The sequence below is a fragment of the Rhagoletis pomonella genome, unplaced genomic scaffold (assembly GCF_013731165.1).
Source record: "Rhagoletis pomonella isolate Grant_MI unplaced genomic scaffold, Rhpom_1.0 Rhpom_scaffold_00005, whole genome shotgun sequence".
NCBI classification, from domain to species: domain Eukaryota; kingdom Metazoa; phylum Arthropoda; class Insecta; order Diptera; family Tephritidae; genus Rhagoletis; species Rhagoletis pomonella.
In genome coordinates, this window is record NW_023458559.1 from 78,433,774 (window position 1) to 78,455,375 (window position 21,602).

The 21,602-nt window shown below is 40.6% G+C and overlaps 3 protein-coding genes across 3 annotated transcripts; 2 read left to right on the forward strand and 1 right to left on the reverse strand.

Moving 5' to 3' along the window:
• Positions 1 to 859: 859 nt before the first annotated feature.
• LOC118740232 lies at positions 860 to 1,467 on the forward strand. Its single transcript, XM_036471729.1, has 2 exons — positions 860 to 1,117; positions 1,209 to 1,467. Exons 1-2 carry the CDS (start codon positions 860 to 862, stop codon positions 1,335 to 1,337), a joined length of 387 nt encoding a protein of 128 aa, XP_036327622.1. The 3' UTR covers positions 1,338 to 1,467.
• Positions 1,468 to 2,840: 1,373 nt separating this feature from the next.
• On the forward strand, positions 2,841 to 16,559 carry LOC118740233. The gene is made up of 3 exons (XM_036471730.1): positions 2,841 to 3,057; positions 15,424 to 15,531; positions 16,495 to 16,559. Exons 1-3 carry the CDS (start codon positions 2,853 to 2,855, stop codon positions 16,557 to 16,559), a joined length of 378 nt encoding a protein of 125 aa, XP_036327623.1. The 5' UTR covers positions 2,841 to 2,852.
• LOC118739654 (possible lysine-specific histone demethylase 1) lies at positions 6,424 to 10,010 on the reverse strand. The gene is made up of 5 exons (XM_036471105.1): positions 9,386 to 10,010; positions 8,452 to 9,282; positions 7,953 to 8,392; positions 7,354 to 7,892; positions 6,424 to 7,296 (listed from the first exon to the last, which is right to left on the reverse strand). Exons 1-5 carry the CDS (start codon positions 9,851 to 9,853, stop codon positions 6,695 to 6,697), a joined length of 2,880 nt encoding a protein of 959 aa, XP_036326998.1. The 5' UTR covers positions 9,854 to 10,010; the 3' UTR covers positions 6,424 to 6,694.
• Positions 16,560 to 21,602: the final 5,043 nt, after the last annotated feature.

Below are 21,602 nucleotides of genomic sequence, written 5' to 3' on the forward strand. Positions count from 1 at the left end.
GACCAAAAGACATTGACTTGTGAGGAAGGAAGAGAAGATCTCACCAACGTAGTCTGATTTTTTAAGGTCATTTACCCGTATGAATATGGGTAGTTGGCAATCCTGGTGGGTGCGCTGTGGGACCTGCCGCATTTACAGGCTGGAATGAGAGACCGTGGAGCTTGTTAAAGTCTTCTACCAGAATTTGGCTTTCACCTCTGAGGAATCTGCCTGAATACTTTTATAAGGATGATATCAGATGATGATGTATGTACATATGTAAATATATATGTATGTACAATAAATATTGCGAGATCGATACTGCCTGACCGGATAGCTTGTTGGGCGAGTTGTAGATTGGCTATGTAGAGGGTGCCGTATGGCGTGAGCAACATATACCTTCTGGCCCACGACCTAGGCTACCTGAGAACAGAACAGGTTCTTGGGTGGTTCCATCCGTTGCACATAACCGAAGGAGCTTGGATAGAACCACCTCTGGCATGCGCAGCAGAAATGGGGTTTCCAGTCAGACGAGTTGCCGTGGAGCAAAAAAAAGGTGTTATCATAACATCTGGTTTCGAGTGCTAAGGTATGCATGTATGAATGAGCCTTTGGCAATGTGAGGGAAAGATGTTGTTAAGCACAACAATAAAAAGCGATCATTCCAATAACCACTTTGCTTAAATGCAAGTGGGATACTACAGTTCTCGTTAAGATAGTAGGTCATCAAAATTGTGACACATAAAATAAAATTTTTCTTATATTTCAATTAATATTTGCTTATACAAATCAAAAAGTTTTTAGCGCAAAATTACTCGAGTTTTAACAATATATGTTATTATTTTTGAAAAGTAAAACAGTTTCAGGTACATACATACATATGTTGAAGACTAACCCACCAGAAGAAGCGGTGGCCGGAAGTGCGGAACCACCACCTTCAACTACTTCCATTAGAAGTAGCAATGGCGTTGAAATGAACACACAGTCGGAAGCGAAAAACACGACTACGCCCGGTGGTACCCGAAAATATGATCGTCATGACGCCGGCTGTTATGATGGCATGTCTGACGATGCGAGCGGCTTCAGCTCCAGCGGCGAAAGCCTCGCATCAGCAAGAAGATCGCACAGAATGCGACAGGTAAGTGGATGGAGGGTCGATTTTTAATTGGCATGTAATAAATGTGTACATACAGTATTCTGCATTAATTTCTGTTACTTCCTGTTTCTAGCCAACGGCCGCGAACGACAACGATGGCGGCATGTCAGACTGTAGTCAATGTCGTAAACATCGCATGGCGAAGGCGAGACGTAATCGGCGGCGTAAATCACGTTCACGCAGTCGTCGCCGCCGCCATTAGAGTTAAGCGCTTCTTTTGATCTTTTAAAATTTTTGTCTCACATTTATTTCTTGTACATTTAATACGCGAAATAAAGCGTTCGTGATATACCTGTAGTTATACATAGTACATATATTTGGTCTTCAGTATATCGTTACCTCAATATTAATTAGGATAAGTCACTGAACTACCATTTTTCGGGCCCCGACGAAGTCGATCAGCCTCAGTCGGTTATTGGCGGCAAAGATCCCTTCCCTGGCATTGAAATTGTCTAGCGAGATTTTGTTATTGCAACAGGAACCACACTCTTAGGTGCACTCCAAGCTCTCATATTTAGAAGTGATCTTTGGACGTCTCGTCCTCATACGTCGGGGCAAGGACGCAAATGAGCGATATATTGAAAATTTTGTTTGGATGGGGCTTTCGGCGAGACACTACTGGGGTCAACGACATAACTAAGCAATGAAGTCTTTCTTCAACCACATATTCCACACCGTATGCTGAGTCCAATAAAGTCCTCTAAAGAGGAGATAAACCAGTTTAGCAGAGGCACCTTCCAAAGTGGCACACTTCTTGGGCCTCCCGTTGGTTGCGTTTTACGACAACGACTAAATCGGTGGCCAATCATGTTATCGGGAAAAAAGAAAACAAACATTTTCATTACAAAAAGGACGGTTTACAATGTCAGCATGGAGTTGAGAGTGCTTTCCCGACATCTCTTTTATTTCAACACATGGTGAAATAATAACCGTGGTTGCAACGTGGGTGAGATTGCAGTAGTATTCGAACTTGGAAAATAATAAATAATATTCCTCTGATGTCTTCTTGAACAAACACATTTGCTACTAGTTCTAAATTAAACAAGGGGATCTAATGGGTGAGTGAAGTGAATCTATAACCTATCCTCCCCAAACGACAATATCACCCACTGCCCGTCAAGGCTTGGTGATCCCTGTTATCGCTAACGAGGCTCTGTCGACCGGTGAGAGCCGGTATATCCTCGCTCAAGGCTGAGCTCCCGTAGTGAGGACTTGGACCCGGACTGTACGTGACGTGCATCGACGAACGCTCAGGACGACCAGAACGTGATGACGGGTGGACCACTACGTACGGGACCACAATCTTCGCGTTTGAAAACGCACCGACAAATCCAGAAGCGTCTGTTCCCCTGTGGGGCGGCTCCCTGGTCTGCTTCTGACCCATAGTGGGCGGCAGGACAACCTTCACCTGGCAGTAGGTATAAAATGCAAAATGAGCGACTCCGTGAGGAGAAAGTCTCGAATGTTTCCGGAAGTGAGGCCGCGGTCTCTGGAAAAGCCACCAACTCCGAAAAAAAGGACGCTGTAACCAAACCCCCTCTCTGAGGGCATTAGCAGTCTGCCGACGAAGAAAGTTACTCCCCTGTCCGCTGTTGGAAACAACAAGCCGTCGCAATCACTGACGCCCAGGTAGCAATCACTAGCGACTTTCTACTGCTGTATTCTGGTTAAGAAAAGCACTAATATTCTCTTTCTTCCCCAATTGAGCGATTCGGACATGACAGCGGCAATGTTGGAGCAGAGGGGAGCACCCGACCTCATCCTCGCATCTTTATACATGCCATACGATGTACCCGATCCCCCGACAAAATCCTTCAGGAAACTCACCGCCTGGGCGGAGCAACGAGGGATAAATATGGTGGCTGGCTGTGACGCCAACGCTCACCACACGGCGTGGAACAGCTCGAACATCAACGATAGAGGTGAGTCACTCTTTAGTTACTTATTATCCACAAAACTTACTATCTGTAACAAGGGTAATAACCCCACTTTCTACAATAGAATAAGGGAGGAGGTTATAGATATAACTCTTGTAACTAACTCGAACAATGTTAGGGTTGACGGCTGGAACGTCTCGACAAAATGCTCTTTTTCTGATCATTGTCGCATCGTATTCTCGATTAACCTAAGCAGATGCCGCGCAACTAAGAAGGTGCCTCTCGAAAAACCCGGCTCTTCCCGGTTTTCTTAAAAAGCCAGGAGGAGGGCACACCGAAAGCAGCCTTGAAACACCGGAACACCTTATGGATGTCCACTGCCCTGGCTGCGGTGACGCAGGGGACACAGGAACTCCTGTGACAGAACATCCTAGTACCCACAGGCAAGGCAGTCCAGTGAACGAAATCATCACTACAGACAAAGTAGCTTGGGCTATCAGATCCTTCCAACCCTACAAATCTCCGGGACCGGATGGGATCTTTCCAGCCATGCTACAATGAACAAGCGCCACGGTAACCCCCTGGCTAACGACAATCTATAGGTAGGGATGCAAACGATGCATCGATATTTTTGAAACATCGATAATATCGGTTCAAAATTCGATGTTTACCATCGATGTTTACAATTTCCTAAAATCGCTTAATTGACGATACATCGATGCCAGTTTCAGCGATGTTTTAACATCGACTTATGCTCCTAAAATTTTTTGACTGGCCATGAATTTTATTACTTATTCTTTGATGAACATTCTTATCTTTCGGTATTAAAAATGCTTACTTAGTCATTAGGCTCAGCAAACTAACGACGGCATGGAATAGTAAATAAATACAGGGAAATACGTCCATATGTAAGTATTTTTCTAATTGAACAGAGAGTTGGAACTGAAAGGTATTAAATTTTCCTTTTAATGTGACTACAACCTAACAAATTTTAAAACATCGGATACCATCGATATATCGATGTTTTTCTGGCGATGTATTTTAGCATCGATGTTCATTTTTCCGATGCATCGAAACATCGATGTATCGATGTTACTCCCCAAAATTTGCATCCCTATCTATAGGGCGAGTCTCCTCCTAGCCTATATCCCAAAGGAGGGAGGTAAGAGTGGTCTTCATTCCCAAAGCAGGAAAAGCGGGCCACAGCACTGCAAAAGATTTTAGGCCCATCAGCCTCTTATCATTTCTTCTCAAAATAATGGAGAGGCTTCTGAGTCTGCAGATCACGCAACGCCTTACTCCTGGGAACTTCAGCGAGGCTCAGCATGCCTACCGTAAAGGTAGGTCGGTTGAAACAGCCCTGCACGAGGTTGTTGGGAGTATAGGGCAAGCACTGAATCACAAGGAATATGCGCTGGCAGCCTTCCTGGACGTGGAGGGCGCCTTTAACAATGTTAACTTGGCATCCATAACTGCTCCATGGTGGCTGTAGGACCGGACCCATTGATCACTCTCTGGATCGACAAAATGTTGAGCACCAGAAACATCAATGGCTCCTTGGGAACATCAGAAGTAATGAAAACAGCCACACGGGGCACAACTCAAGGGGGGGGTGCTATCCCCCCTACTGTGGAACCTCGTGCTAAACGAATTCCTGCTTCGTACATCGAAAGCCGCTAAGGTCGTTGCTTATGCGGATGACTTAGTCATTCTGGTCGTGGGAAAATTCCTCTCCACGGTCAGCGATCTGCAATTAACGATCTGTCAGGGTGGGCAGAAAGAAACGGCCTAGGCGTAAATCCCACTAAAACCGAACTTGTTCTCTTCACCAAGCGATATAAAATAGACAATTTCCGACCTCCGTCCCTCAATGGAGCAAATCTCAAATTGTCAAAAGAAGCAAGTTTTTGGGGGTTATTTTCTCAGGAGTTATCTCTGAGGGAGTCGTATAGACCCCCAGACCACTGCAGTGTTTTTCAGGCTGAGATATATGCAATACATATGGCGGCGAGGTTGGTGGGCATGATTGACTTAGCTCCATCTAAACTTTCCTTCGTTGTTGACAGTCAGGCGGCTATCAAAGCCTTAGGGTCGGCAACGACTAACTCGTTATGCGTTAAAGAATGCCGAAGATCCCTACAAGCTCTACAGCAACACATAATCAATCTTTACTGGGTACCGGGACATTGTGGTGTCCCGGGAAATGAGGAAGCGGACGAATGTGCTAGGAAGGGATCTGAGATGGGGCTCGGGGAAGCGACCCAAATCGTGAAACATCCCCTGCGATTTCTGTCTTCAGAAGTCGAGAGACTGACCAGGGCAGATACCAACAGTAGGTGGGTAAACCTTCACACCTGCAGGGTATCGCGATCACTCTGGCCATGGCTCGATGAACGAAGAACAAGGTGTCTATTAAGGCTTTCAAAGTCAAACGTCAGGCTTCTCACAGGAATACTAACGGGACACTGGACCATTGGCCACATGGCCGCCAGGTTCGGAGCCCCGCACAATGATTTCTGTAGAAGCTGCAGGGATGAGGAGTTAGAATCCGTCCAGCACTTCCTTTGCGAGTGTCCAGCACTTCGAGGAAAACGCCTCAAGTTTCTTGGGGACCACTTCTGCGAGAATCTGGATATCTTGGGGAAAGCTCCCCTGGAAGGACTGCTAGGATTCGCCAGAAAATCCAAATGGTTCGAAGACATGTAGGGACAGGCTTGGGGTAACCCCCATGGGCATCACAATGGGCCTCTGCGGCCTCTGAGTGAACTCTTTTTCAAAGCTGCCCGTTTAACCTAACCTAAATTAAACAAGGTCCGACGCATTATCTGATTAACGAAAGTCATAGAGGAAAGCTACGCTACATCAACTAAGAAACGATCCCTGTAAAATTACATTTGTATGACAACGACGACCAAACCTTGGTTTTGGTTGAAATGCTTACCCCCAACTCATATCGTTTTTCGAAAATACAGAAAATACTTTCAGAAATTAGTATGTAATTTTGGGGATTTGATTTAGGTGGAATTCATTGTTTTTAAAAAGTTTAGGTTTATAATTAGTATGTATTATTTAAATGCATTAATGATAAGAGAATGTGTGTAATAAAGATTAGGGAATAGAGAATATGTGTAATTGCGATTCAAAACTAAAATATACATAAATAAAAATGTTGGGCTTGCGAGCTCCAAGTAGCAATAGCTCACACACGGCTCATGATTCAATTATTAATCATTATTGAATCATGCACACGGCTGCGGGAATTTCCGTATGCGTCATTAACAGTTATGCAACGAATAAACAGCTAATATTAATTTGATATGTTGTCCAATATTTATTTTTTTTTTGTCTAAAATCTTTTTATAAGCTGCTGTAGTCGGGGTTGAATTCAAGAAAATAAAATGGACAGCTAAATAGTATATCATTTACCTTTAATTCATAGTTAATTGTATAAAAATTGACTTCCCACAAACCGTGCGTGGGTGATACTAACTATGTATTCAATGGTTTAAATTAATGCGTTAAAATATAACTATAACTATAATAAAAGACATACAATACACATATGATACTGATGTAAAAAATCAAGCTGCGTAATGAATGTAGGTTAGCAAAAATGAGCTATTTCGCACGGTCGCACGCAGACACACATTTACATTGCTAATGCTTTCTTATTACAATAGTTTTATTCATTAGAGTCGGCAGTGTTCGATTTCTCTTCAGAAGTCTTTGAGGATGAGTCTGTTGAATGGGCTATATCAACAATATCCACATTGCCACCCACAGATGCTGTATTGGCCGCTTCAACAACTGAGTAACCGATGTCGGGGGGTGTGCCCTCTGGGTAACCCAAATAATAGTCTGCAATGCGACCCGCTTCACGAAGTCCACTCAAGAAGGCACCATGCACTGTGGCGGGATAGTTGCGTATGGTGTGCTCGCCTGCGAAGAATAAACGTGGAAGTTCGTCTTGCTCCTGATTGGCATTCGTGTTTGCCGGATTCGGTGGTATGACTGGTGAAGCGAGCAAATCATAATCACTACCAGAGGACCCAACCGATACAAAGCTATAGGAGCCACGTGCCCAGGCATCTGCTCGCCAACGCGTAACCACAGTTTCTTTGGGCTGAGGTACGGAACCATTGCCGAAAATGCCTTTCAACACAGCAATGCAGCGACCGACGATAACATCGTCCGATACATTCTCCATTATAGCGGCCGATTGACCAGCTACCAAGGCGAGCAACACCGGCGATTGCGAAATGCTCCAGAAAAGAAAGAGTTCACCTGGAAAACCAATGAGTAACGAAATGACCACAAAAAATTATATCATTCTAAAATTACCGCGACTAGCAGTTGTGCTGCCTACATGACCAAACAAATTTGTATTCGGATCCCAGAAGATGCGGTCGAAGCAGAGCACAACTTTATTCAAATTGCCAAAACCTAATCGCTGTATAGCTGATTGCTTCCAATCGGGTAATGGCGGCTCAAACTTTACGGTATTTACTTGTTGTGATTGCACTTTGGTGGTGGCTATCTTTAGCACACCTAGCGTTAGGGTGCAGAGCGCGATGTCTGCCTTGTATGTAACGGAAGAATTGTTTGTCTTCAAGTTTTCAGTTACAATTTCCACGCCAGTAGGGAAATATTTGATCGTCTTTACGGCGGTATTTACGCGTATATCTAAACCTTCTGTCAAAGCTATTGGTACGCAAGAGTAACCATTGCGTACTGTTGTGTGATTGCCGATAAACTCGAAATCATCATCTTGATCCCAATGCTTAAGGGATAGATTACTGAGTGGTGTCGCATTGGCGAATTCCAGATTCGCAAAGTGCCAGTCGAGTATTTGACGATCCTTAGAGGAGAGGTATACATCACTAGGAAGATGAATAAGAACATTAGCTGGCAAAAGACAAAATATATATTATTGTACACACCTAGGAGGGCTGCTCTCAATTTCCTTCAATTTAGCTTGCAGTACCTCTTCTTCTTTGATAAGTTCATCATACTCCTTACAAGCTTTGGTCCACTCAAAATGAGTGGAACGTATTTCAAACTCATGTTCGACCCATAGCGCATCACCATCTCCACTGCGTTGTGGACGTGATTTTATAAGTTTTGCATGTGTATCCTTGTACTTTTGTATTTTGGCTAATAATTCTGAAACATGGGTCTGGCATGCGATGACCGCACGTTGTGCTTCGGCGAGCATCGTCAGGTGTTGCACGTGCTTTTCTTTTACCGCCTTCTCTTGCAACTTAATGATCCATTCAAGTGCACGACCCAATGATATAGGGTCATCGTTGGCATAGTTAAAATCTAGCTGATGAGACAGATAACTGGCGGACTCAAGAAGTCGATTGAATTCACGCTCAACCTGAAAAAGAATAATATTTATAAGATAAATTACACTTACAATGTATTATTATTGCACACCATATCGTCTTTATGCTTGGGCACAGGTTTTCCGCAAGCTCCATACAGCGGGCATGCTTGCCTAATTGGCACCATCTCCATGCCGATTTGTTTGCTAAGTATAGTCATTGGATTGCCCCAAACACCAGTTACTACCATAGCGCCCAAATCAGCAATATAGTTATTCTTGCGAAAAGTAGCAATACGTCCACCAACCCGATCACGCGCTTCTAACACAATGACATCCATGCCGAATTGCTGTAGCTGCTGAGCAGCCGCTAACCCTGAGATGCCTGCTCCAATTACTATAACTTTGCCCAACTTCTTGGTAGGTATGGGGCGCAAACGTTTAAAAATACCAAAGTTAATAAAACCATGCCGCTCCAAGAACGAGTGTACGCGCTTCACCAGGTTCGGATCGCTGTCGAATGGTGGCTCCATATCTTTTATAGCGTTTTCTACAATAAGCTGCTGCTTTGGATTCTCGATCCACATTTGCAAAAGGCGGTTGCGTATGTTCAGAAAAACACGTTGTGCCACCAAGCCGGTCTTGGTGATGTCAGGAAAACAGGCGGCCTCATTTGATGTCATCTTATCGAATGGTAGACGGGACTGAAATGCTGCACCTTCTAAACCTGTCAGGATTTCTTTATAAGCTTCTGCAGCGGCAGCTGCTGCCTCACGGGGATCTGTGATTTCCTTGGGAAATGGACTGCGCGTTGTTTCTGTTTTGCGCGTTTTGCTGCTTTCTGAACGCCTTTCAACACCACCAGTGGCAGATGAGCTCGAAGGAGTGCTCGGTTTATCACCAGAGTCCGTATTGCCACCAGTTGGCTTGTTGTAGTAATCAACCTGTAATCAAAAATGCATATATGTATAATGTTAAACGATAATCTCCGCAATGTAAAATCGCTTTTAAACAAGGGGAAACACGCATGACAACTCATGGTTATACCTTTGGTTTGTTTCGCCTGCTGGTGCGACGCTCATCGCCCGCAGCGCCGCCTTGTGCATCGTTGGAGTCATCATCGTACTTAATTTTGCTAGGCGTTCCACTGCCACCAACGCTCGTCGGAGCAGCCTTACGCTTTGGCGACATTTCCTCCACATCCGAATCATCGCTTATCAGCGTTACACATTCGATTGCTTCCGTGTTGGTGCCCGTGCTGCTGCTGCTTGTCACCGTGGGTGTTGAGCTACTATTAGTGTTCGTATTATGGCCATTGTTATTGTTGCTGCCACTAATATTATTGCTCTTTGCCAATGGTTGCTGGTGTTGGAGGAAGACGCTGCCGGTGCCAGCGACACTGCTACCGCCAACTACAGCCGATGCCGACGTTACCGCTGTGCTAGCAGGCGCTCCCCCTACTGATTGTGTAGACAGCGAAGACACGCCGGTTGTAATTGCGATTGTTTTCTCCATTTTTCACAGCACTTTTTCGTATTTCTATTGCTTAACGAAGTTTTTATATCTTTTGCGCATATTTTCGACACTTTTTCACAATTTATTATAAATTTTTCACTAGTTTTTGCTAAATTGAAGCGAGAGCCGCTTTGTTTATGTCTCGTTTGCTGCAGCGTTTAGGGTTGCAAGTGTAAGTACTAAAAATAGAGGAAGAAAAATGAAATTTTCGTAGCCTGGAGCATGTCTCTACTAATGTAAAACACCAGGGGAGCTCTGCTGGGGCGAAAGAATCTCCGTTTGCCGTTATTTTAGTTTCACTTGGTGGCACCCAGAGGCCGCAAGTATAGATTTGATTTTCAGCATAAAGGTATCGTCACACTTTTGCGATTCTGAAGGTGCGAATTTGTTCCGACAAAGATTAAAACAATGCCGTTCTTAGTTTTAAATTTTTTTGCTCCAGCGATTTATTCGAGCAGCAGTGTTGGCAAAAGTGAAAATTTATCTTCAAAATGAAGATATTTTTCATAAACAATCAGAAAAATCTTCACATGAAGATAATTACAACAAAATAAAACTCCACACAAAAAACTTCACAGTGAAGATATCTGATAGCACTTGAAGATTAATTTTTTTGGGTATAGTTGGCAACAAATTTTTCGCTTATGTCATCAATTCACTGCTGCACATGCGAAAGTAGGACAGCTAGAGTTCTATTGTCAATATGGATAGGTCAAAAAGAAACGTTGAACTGTGCCCACTGTATACTCTGTGGTTTTCGGTATTTGGAATTGGTAGGTAACAAAATACTTTTCGTTTTTATCATCAATTTACCTTGCAGTACTGGTAGATAATAATATTATTTTTATGAAAAAGTTTTTTGACTTGATTTTGCTTGTCAAAATTCGCGCTCAAACTCGACCCTGTGTTTGGCATTGCATGCACTGCCAAGTATGCATAACAGAGCCTTAACTGAGCAACTGTTCCTAGTCAGAAGTTACAGGATTTAAAGCCTGATTATAGCAACTCAACTTAACTTAACGGAACGTAGAACTTAGTGAATCAAAATGAAACAGATTTCGACGTGGCATTCAGTTATGTTAAGTTTCGGCTGTTCAATTATAAGCAACACCCATTTAACAGAATTTTTAAGAGAGAGCCGTAAGTTACGTTAAGTTGCCATAATCAGACAATTAGTCCGGAGTTTTTTTCCTGTAAGTTCATGAAAAGTGTCAAACGATCAGCTGATTTGCATGTGCAAACAAAAACAGAAAGCGGTGTAAGCAAAAAAGCTTATATTTGTAAAAAAATGAAAATAAACAACGAAATATCTGAATATGTATAGATTTTAATAATTAGTTAGTGATATTTGAGCGAAATCAGTGTTGTGCAAATGACATGTAAACAAACCGACTGACGTTTTTACAGGAAATAGTGCTTTTTGCGTTCCCGTGCACTTCTGCATCTTTTTTCTTTTTACTCTCACTTGAGAGAGTAAAATTGTAGTTTAACACAGGAGTAAAAGGAGAACAGATGCAGAACTCCGGACTTAAGTTGAAATTAGTCAAGAACGTAAACCTACCGGTACGTAAACCCGAGTCAGCTGACACGATCTGTCTTTTCCTGGAAAAACTATGGAACCAATTTCTTTCTAAAAGGTCTTGATTAGTAGATAATTAATGCAATTTTAAGAAAATGTCTGGTTGACTTCCAAAACATCAATTGCTGTGCATACGTACAAAGTATAAGGTTCCATAACGTCAAACTACAAAATATTGACATTGTATACTGTTCCAAAACGCATCCGAAAAGTTATCGAAACGCATCGCTAGAGCAATCAGCGCATCAGAAACAAAGCTGATGCTTCGTTTGTTATTGGTTAGCATTGGTGTTTTAGAAATGGAAAATTCAGAAAAATTGTTCATTGCTATATTGAATATTTAAAATATGCAATGTATGTATATGGTTGCAATGTGTCGCAACTCTGCACATACAAACAGTTTGAATATGGTTGCAATGTGTCGCAACTCTGCATATACAAACAGTTTGAATACCGCAGTATAACAGTTCCCAAACATTGTATTGATACGTTTTGGAAGTCAGCCTCTTACTCTTAGGGGTGGATTCTTCCCTTTACCTACCAGACCGCCACAAACTTGAAAAAAGTTAACTTGTTTCTCCTATCCAGAATTGCATGGTCTTTTTAATCTGTTTCTTCAATATTACTGTGCTGCGATTGACATCCCACAAATAATCCTGACAGCATCGCCCCTTTCTGTCGTAGATGGTTGATCGGGCGGCCTTCGGTACTACTCAATGTTCGTTCTTTAGTCGTGTAGCTGCCTTTTCCGTGTGGTGGATCATTTCGAAGCAAAGTATGTTGGGGTAGCTTTCACGGTGACACGAGCAACTGCTTCGCTAAACAAAGTTGTCTTCTTTCACCACCAGTATATATCTTTTGTCGGGGAGGTGATGCTCGGACGACATGAACCGTACGTAGGCAACTCGCCTTCCGGCACGATTGTAAATTTTTCCAAGGCGTGCCACTAATTCCTGCCTGCAACGCTAGTCCTGCATTGTCTGTCGCCGTCGGTAGTTTTGCGCCATAGACGTACATATAACCAAGATTAATTTTGCTTCAGAAATGGTGAAGAAGTTTGAACAATAGGGGAGGTAATCAGTGACGTTGCCAGAGTAATTTCGGGAACACTACGCCGCCTTTAGGTGCACCGTGACATACACAAAAGATAGCTGTTTAGTCACCGTTTCGACCGAACTGAAAGCGACAAGTGCTAGATGTCTTGGCAAAGGAATGCCTTCCACAAGGTCGACGTGGGTTCAGATTCTCGTTAATCTATATGAAGATCGCGTTTAATGCTGTTTAAGATGCTTAGTCAGGCTGGGTGGGAGAAGTGTTTCTATGAGGATAGGTGGGATATTAGTTTGTATGATTCTTATGCGTCCTTCTAGTTAAAGAAGAAGAAGGCCAAACGCCTTAGATGCCTTGACGTTGTTGACCACAGCCTGCTTTGTGTGCCTTTCGTAGCAGACTGCGGCGGGCTTTGTCTTTCCCCAAATGCACAATAAATTGCCGCAAAGGAGCAGCAATGTCCCAACGTTACGCTGGATGGGAGAGAGACTTAGCTATTGACCACAGTTTGCTTGCTCCGCTTGCGAGTTTTACTGTTCCATTTTTATTCCCTTTAATCTTGCTAAGCTCTTAAGTAATAATTAAGCTTGAAATCTTTCTGGATAATAATAGTTTAATTTAAATTTGATTCGCCTTTTTCAACTCCAAACAATTATTTGCCTTTTTTCAGTGCCTAACATAAATTCTAAGCTGCCAATTCGCATACGCCACCCCCCATCGTGGGCTCGAAGTGTGATCGTGTTGCTGATAGTATGTTTGATAAATACATCTGTACATACAAACATGATGATGAGGGTGGTGGCAGTAGGCTTTGTCACACTCCTGTACGAGTATGTATATACTTACTATGTATATATGTAGTTTCATTTGACAAACACCCCTTTGAAACTCTTTTGTGTCTCATCCATCGCCACTATTTTAAACCTTTTACCAATATATTGCGTGAATTTATAGGTTTTTAAATAATTTCGAATTAATGTCTCTAAACGCTGGCTACAGTTGTTATGCAATTTATGGGCTTAATCGAATAATGCGTGGTTAACCTTGTTAGGAGTTTAATTGATTGGAATTGGTTTAGAATTAGAAGACAATGCCATAATTAAAAAAATTTAAAGCGGATAAAATAAATGAAATGGTTTCTTTTAAATGAAATTTTTAATTAAAAACAATGTCCATATATATTTATCCTCAATGTATGATTGAAATTCCCATAATATCATATAAACATCCCTGAAGTGTGTACATCTGAATTGTACCATAATATCCTAATCAAATCCGAAATTGTTCGGATAAGTTAGTACAGTAGTCTTCCTATTTAAAATACCACTTGCCATCGAAAGGCTCTGTTATGCATAATTGGCATTGCTTGAGAGTTGTCACATAAGCAATCTGTTAAATGAGCTTCGCGTGTAAGCGGTTACCCAACGCACAGCATTACATAAGTAAAAGTCTGTTGGTTTTTGATTTCTACGTAAAAATGGTGTAGCACTGCCAGGTATGCATAACAGAGCCTTTCGTTTGACATCTACCACGTCTATGCGCCCTGGTGTTGAGCAACGATCTGCATACGCTAGCAGCATTGTGCTTTTGTTTCGTGAAGAGGTCTCTCACCTTTCGCACAGAATCGTCAATGGGACCTAATTTGCTAAGTTCAGGATGCTTATCCCGCGGTAGTCGGCGCAAACATCAAGATCACCCTTCTTGTGGATTGGGCAAAGAACACTGAGACTCCAATCTTGGAGCGGGATTCGTATTCATCAGATCTAATTTTGCTTACTAGCCAGTAAATGCGGCCAAGCAGTTCTTCGCTGCCGACTTGGAGACTTGGCGTCAGCTGGAGAGGTTTTTTTTATTCTTAAGCTTTGACTTCGTCTAGTGGAGCGACGTGAGCTCCCATCCACCCATTTTTGCCAATATGGCGGCTCGATCACAGTCCCACAAATCAGGTTTTCGGATAATTTTTTACCTGCGGAAACCAATGGTGAAAGAAAATAACTTACAGGACTAGAATTTTGCAATTAAATACGAATGTGGCTCACTTATAAAATTGCAAAAGTAAATTTTATCTATCGTTTAACAACGTTACATTTGCTGATTTAATGTTTTGGTTTTAAGTTATGTAAAATACTTTTTTCTCTCTGAGCGATTTTTTAAATACCTACATAAGAATACGTGTAAAAATGATTTCCAATTTGGTTAGAATATTGTGTTCATAAAAATGTGGTAATTTTTTCTGAATTTGGTAATTTTTTTTTAGAGTTTTGGTAAAAAATTAAAAAGCTTTGTGGCAACACTGATCTCAACATGAGGAACAGAGCAGTTTTTGAATTAATCTATCCAGCGTCGGAGGATGTCATCTTATAGCCCATTTCCACCAAAAGCTTAAGTTCCAAGAATTTTAACATATGGTGATCGGCAAGGTTCATTTCTTACCATTTGCTTTTTTACTTTCGATGGCTTGTACTTAGTATGAGAAATTAAGTATTTCCTTCGAGTGGTTGTCTACTTTTTCCAATAGGTATACACTGAAGTTAAGGCTTGGTGAAAATGAAATATTAGTTCCTAGTTGAGAGTTGGTTATAGCTTTGTCTATCCATAAATGATGTCATGACATCTGTGGAAGAAAAAAATAAGAGTTGCTTGATAAGTTGGCGGTTCTGTGGTCCTGCAGTTCGGAACCCATTTCAATTGCAATCAGCCGCTGCTGCTAATAATCAGTACCTATTTGAACAAAAACACAGCAAAAACAATAATTTCACTACTTACACTAGCAACAACGATAAAAATAACTTTAAACAACAACGATAAAAATAACTTTAACATACATACGCCCCTAGTACACTACTCTCAAACACACACACATCCCTACAAATTTTTGGATTTGTTCAACGATTTGTATTTTTATTTTTTCTTTTTTTGCTACCTTTTGATGAATTCGCAGTTTTCAAGGATACGCCGACAATGGATTTTTGTGCCTTTCGTATGACTGTCAGGAAATTTATCAAGGATCTGAGATCATTGCGCCTTTTGTTGTGCAAAGCAACGAAGGGTAAGTATGTATGTACATTATGGAAGTGGTAAGTATATGCTCTTGTGGACGTACATACATATGTACATATGTTCTATATGTAGTAACTAGGGCATTCAATCCCGGGATTCCGGGATCCCGGACACTTTTCCATGTCCCGAAATCCCGGGATTACAACTCCGGGATCCCGAGATTTTTACTGATTCATTTACAGAATGAAAGATATGTTGAAAACGAAGAAAATAATTTATATGACTTGAAACGCGAGAAATACAGAACACTAAAATTTGGATTCAAAGTGAACTTGAGTCATTTGCACTTGGAAGTGAATTTCAGGAACTGCCTGAATAACTGTACTTGTTCAAATATTTTGTGCAAGAACTGTGTAATAACGAAAAATCTGGTAGCAATTCAAAACACAACAAGCTTTTACAGTGGGGCAGAATTATTCTTCATTTTACTTTGTTGGCCTTTTTTGGAAAAGGATTTCTGTAAATATGAGTAAATGTTTTGGACAAGTAATATAGATATTTTAGAATGAAAAATATTTAAACATCAAATTAGATACTCTTTTACTAAGGAACATTATGCTCCCCTAAGACCAAATATTTTGACAATGAATCTGTGTGGTTTGAAAAAGGCGAACCTACTGTAAAATGCAAAACGTTGTTGTAATGCCAAAATCCCGAAAAATCTCGGTATCCCGGGATTCGAATTTTTACATCCCGAAATCCCGGGATTGTTAAAATGCTTCGGGATTGAATTCCCTAGTAGTAATATACAAGCTACAAGCTAGTAAGGGAAAATTGGCTGTAATTGTTTTTATGTTCTTGAGTGCGAATGTTAACAAAAATTTATACTGGTGAAATGTTGCATGTGTTGGAAACTACGTTAATGTATATACTTATGTATATATATATGTATGTATGTAATATACCCATTGGTATCGATCATTAAAATTCCTTGAAATTATTGGTTTTACAGCTTCTGCGTCCCTCATATGCATTATGGGGTCATTTGTGAATTTCATTAAGACTTTCATGTATTAAGGATTATCAGTGCCAAAAAGGTGGCTTTCCTACGTATTAGGATTCGGAATTGCGGTATAAGAGCACTGAGTTCATCAGCAGGACAGGTATTCGCAGTTTTCGCAATTTACTCGAGTCAAAAGGACCTCAGATTCGTATTCAGCGGGTCGCAATATATGTCGGTGGGGTGTGTGGTTAAAAGCACACACCACTTTTTTTTATGCCGGTGTTATTTAACAAAAACAAAGATCATGAAATGTTACCCAACAAATAAAAGTGTAACAGTTGTTACGAATTGAATTCGGATAAATGACAAATTCGATGTATGTATATGTATGTGTGTATATAATACTCGTTGATCATTGAAAGGCCTATTAATTTTATGTAAATTCAATTGCTGATATAAAATACACATACGTACATATATCGTTGCCTTGATATAGAAAGGCCCTATCTCACATCGTCGCTGAAATACAAAAAGCCGTAACTAAGTAAAAATCCCAAATTCCCGTTTTGATTGATTATGATTTATTTCTGTGTGAATTATGTGTCCCCAAATCATTTTAAGCAATGAAAAATTTCAGTCAGTGTTACGGCTTTTTTGCATTTCAGCGACTATATGAGTTAGGGCCTTTCTATATTAAGGTAACGATATGCAGAAATAAAAACACTCGCGCAAATCGAACAATGCGCAATCTAAATAATCTTGAAATAACAAAAATAAAAAAACAAAAAAAGTAATTCAAAATAAAAAGCTGTGAATATTGAAAGCAAATGAAAAACTAAGATAAGGAATAAGAATTGAGCGAACTCAAATTCAAAAGCGATTCCGCGGTCGGCACGTAAACGCAGCCAAATCTAACAACAATAGCATTTTATAACACCACCAACTGCCGCAAATTTGAGTGAAATGTGCTAACAATGAATCAAGCGATGAGGCGAAATGGGTGCTGAAATTAGTTTTATGGTATTGCACACCCGACACGGACCACATGAAAGATCTGAATGATGGAGTTATAGCATCTTTTGTACAATATGCATGTACGTGCCCTCTAGGGAAAATCTCTAGTTCTAAATTGGTTCGCCTCTTGTAGACGACTGATGTAATAGGAAATTCCACAGTTGCGATCTAATTCGCTTTACATCACTTTTTCTAAAGTTCCGGCCCAGTTCTTGAGTTCCCAGGCTCGAATTCCGTCGGACGCAACTTGTTAAAATGATAATAAAAATGTTTGGTTTGTGTGTCCCAACTATGAAAAAGCATCTGTGAAGTGCAGGAGGAAAGCGCATTCGTTTGGTTAAAGTAAACAAACGATGACTTGGTGGACTATCGCACTGGCTCATTTTTGGCGATAAAGAATCTACACTGAACTACAAATTTGATTCACTAGTTCGGATTTTCCCTGCAGGGTATATCTGGGTATGCAATATGTGTGCTTTGATCAAAGGGTGCGCGCAATCGCATTGCGGAAATTTGAGACAGTCATCTCCACACTCAAGAAATGACGAGCAATGTGTTATGTACATTGGGGTGGTCCAAGTTTTTTTACACCACCATTTTTTACGCAGCGAAGAACAACAGCAATAAGGCGGTTTAAGAACAACAAGGCTCCCGGGGCCGATGGTATACCGGCTGAGCTGGATCCTACGTAGACAAAGTCCTTCAATACTTCAAAGTTATAGCTGCCAACAGTGACGTGGGTTCCGAAAAGCTTAGAATCTTTATATGTTGCAGTAGGTACTTTGTCTTGTCCCAACGGCACATAGAGGTCCTTCCCAAATTGGACGGAGCTGAAGCTTGTGCTCAACGTCACTCCACATAGCCGTATTAGTTTTTCGAGGATTCCAAATTTAGACATGGATCTAATCAAAAGCAGCTTTAAAATCGCCAAAAAGGTGGATGTGTATCGATTTGTTTATGTACATAGTGTCTTCGCCAGGATTTGACGTGCTTTGAAAATCTGGTAAATGGCGGATCTACCAGATCTGAAGCCACACTGTTAAGGTTCAGTCAGTTGGTTGGTGAACGGCTTCAGTATTTCATACAGTATCGTCGACAGGACTCTGTACGCAAAATTAAGAAGGTTTATTCCGCGATATTTGGCGCAAACGGCGGGATCTCCCTACTTGTGGCTTGAACAAAGTACACCGAGATCCCAGCTCCGGGCGCCTTGTTGATCTTAAGCCGCCATATTGCAGTTCTCGCTAGCAATTGGTCGAATAGAGGGACATGAGCTTAGTCTCTATACAGTGGTTCGGGTTCTCCTTCGTCTAAGCGCCATTCAAACGCGTTGAGATGTGTTCCTTGCATATCTCAAGTTTACTCTGGACATTTGTTATCAGATTTTCATCTTTATCTTTGCAGGAGCTAGCGCCGGTCTTAAAATTTAAATTTTCGTGCATTTGTTCGACTGCTTATGCAAATTTGAAATAGGATAATGCATGACTTAATGCTAATAAAGGCTGTTTGGGCAGTTAAGTGAGCCGGTTTGCCACCCGTATTCCAGCGCCACTAGACTCTAGTGGACTTATGCTGACTAGAGACTTATACACACTCGCCTCGTTCATGACATTGGAATAGGTTTACGGACTAATTTTGTTAAAAACATATTCAATATCCAGAAAGTCTGTACCATGGAAATCCCTTTCACATAAGAAAGCACATTATACATATTAGCTTTTTTTACATAAACATATATGTACATAAACACTTAGGCCATTAGAGAGTAGTAGTTTCACTTCACTCGAGTTTAAAATATGTACGCTCTGAAGAACTTAACTAGCTAGCGGCTTTAGTTTAAATCGAGAGGAGAATAACAAGAACAAGAAACCATTTGAACAAGACCAAAGAGGTAAAATTTAAATCGGCTTTGTGTAGAGAACTCAATGAAATAGTTACTGAAAAATTTCGAATAATTCATTTGCTTCGTCTAATCTGCTGCATTTATTAAGTCTCTCTATTTATTATTCAAATTATTATCCATAAGTAGAACGTAATAATCGAAAGTTTAAATGTGCATTGAGGCGCACATTTGACGAGTTGTTGAAGTAGCACTTGGGAACAATTATTGGATATGCGCTCGCTTAACTTTGCCATAACTTTATTTTGAACGCAAGCAAATATTTTGAAACTCCATTGTGTGGCATCAAAAATGGCGCGGATCAGCAACGAATTTTGCCGTACAAAAAGAAGTGGTTGGTGGTGTATTTATAGTTGAAAACAAATAACAACAAAAAAGTGAATGTAATCCTACCGCTTTTATAGCTGCTGCTGCTGTTTAATCCGCCAAACTTTATGAATACATAGCAAGAGGATAACAACAATGCAAGTGGTAGCAATAAAAAGGGTACTACCACTGGCTGCATAGGTACCTAAACCTGGTTTAATTTTTCATGCGAAATTTAACACTGCACCCGATACGAATTGCCCAAATGCTGAGAATGCATAACTTTTACAAATATACACTCACACAAAAATTTGCAGCAAAACCACCAAAAAGCGCCGAAAGGATAGATGTTGAATGTGCAGTAGGGTGGTCCAAAAATACATGTGAAAAAGTAAAGTCGAAATTTTAATGCTCCCACACCCTAGGATTGTTCTATATCGAAAAATATACCCCTGTTTTTTTGATGAATTTATAACAATAGATAATAATAAATACATGGACTGAAAATTTAGATTTCTGGTTGGATTTTGTTACTGATAAAAACATGAAAACTATTGATGAAAAAGGTACTGACACTGACAAAAATTAAAAATAAAACTTACGTCAATCGACAATTCCCCAGTTTTTTATGTAATGAATCTATGGTTTTATGTAGTTTATGGACTGAAATGAAATATTTATTTTTATTTTGTTATTACTTAATATGTACTTACGCACATAAATGCAATATGCACTTTTAAAAAAATACATACACATTTTTGTTTGAACGATGTAATATCAATATCTTTTATTCAAATAAGAAATAGTCAATATTCTATTAATTAAAACATTAAAAAGTTCTAAAATAAGCTTCCCTTCCATTGAGCGGACACCTCTCTTGGGCGGACAAAAAATGACTGACGGTGAGTGTCCGCCCAAGGAAGGTTTCACTGTACTTGTATTTTATTTGGAAAAACAAGTATTCATGAAACTATGGTATAGAATTCTGGAAAATCATAATTTTTCGATCGGAAACTTCAAGTGACTTCCAATACTAATACACAATTGTTTATTTTGCCGTTTTTTAATACTAACGATTTTTTATGTGTCTCCTCATTGCAGTTTTGGGGTTTTTGGGGGACCTATAAAAAATAGTTAATACTGAAAAATGCTTAAATAAACGAGCGGGTATTGTAACTGGAAGTCTCCTGAAGAGCAAAAAAAGGGTTTTTCGATCGAAGAATATAGATTTTCGAGAATTCTATACCATTTCTATGAATACTTGTTTTTTCACTTATAAAATACTTAGAAAACTTTGAGCGCTTTGAGCGACCGCTAAAGGTTTTGTTGATTTCAAAAAAAAAATAGTGGTATACATTTTTTCTTTATAGAACAGAGCTTTAAAATTCCGACTTTACTTTTTTTTGCACCACCCTATTGTGCAGCCAGGGTGAAGCCAATAGAGCAGTTATAGAGTTGATGATGAGCGGTACGAAGGGAAAGGCTTGGCCAGTGATGTGAGTGTTTTGTCAGCGGTGCAGTCAGGGGGAAATTATGAATTAATCAAAATTTCAAATGAAAATTATGAATAGCAAGCTAAAGTGGTGGTAGATAGTGATTACCTTGCACAGTAACCGAGTAGCATACTTTGTGGCGAATTGAAAGGGTGGCAGCGGCTTATTGGCAGCAGCAGTTGTTGCATACATAAATGCATGCCCGCATGTGTGTGTGTGTTATCTACTCATTTCTGGCACGCGGAGCAGCATGCCATAGAAATTTATGCAGCTTTGATTGCTAAATTTGTTGGCTGCTCTAATTACAGTGCAACGGTAACGGCAGGCGTGTTATTGCCCTCCTCCTGCCAACATAACAGAAATAAATTTTACATGTGTATGTGTGCATGAATGAATGTGTCTGT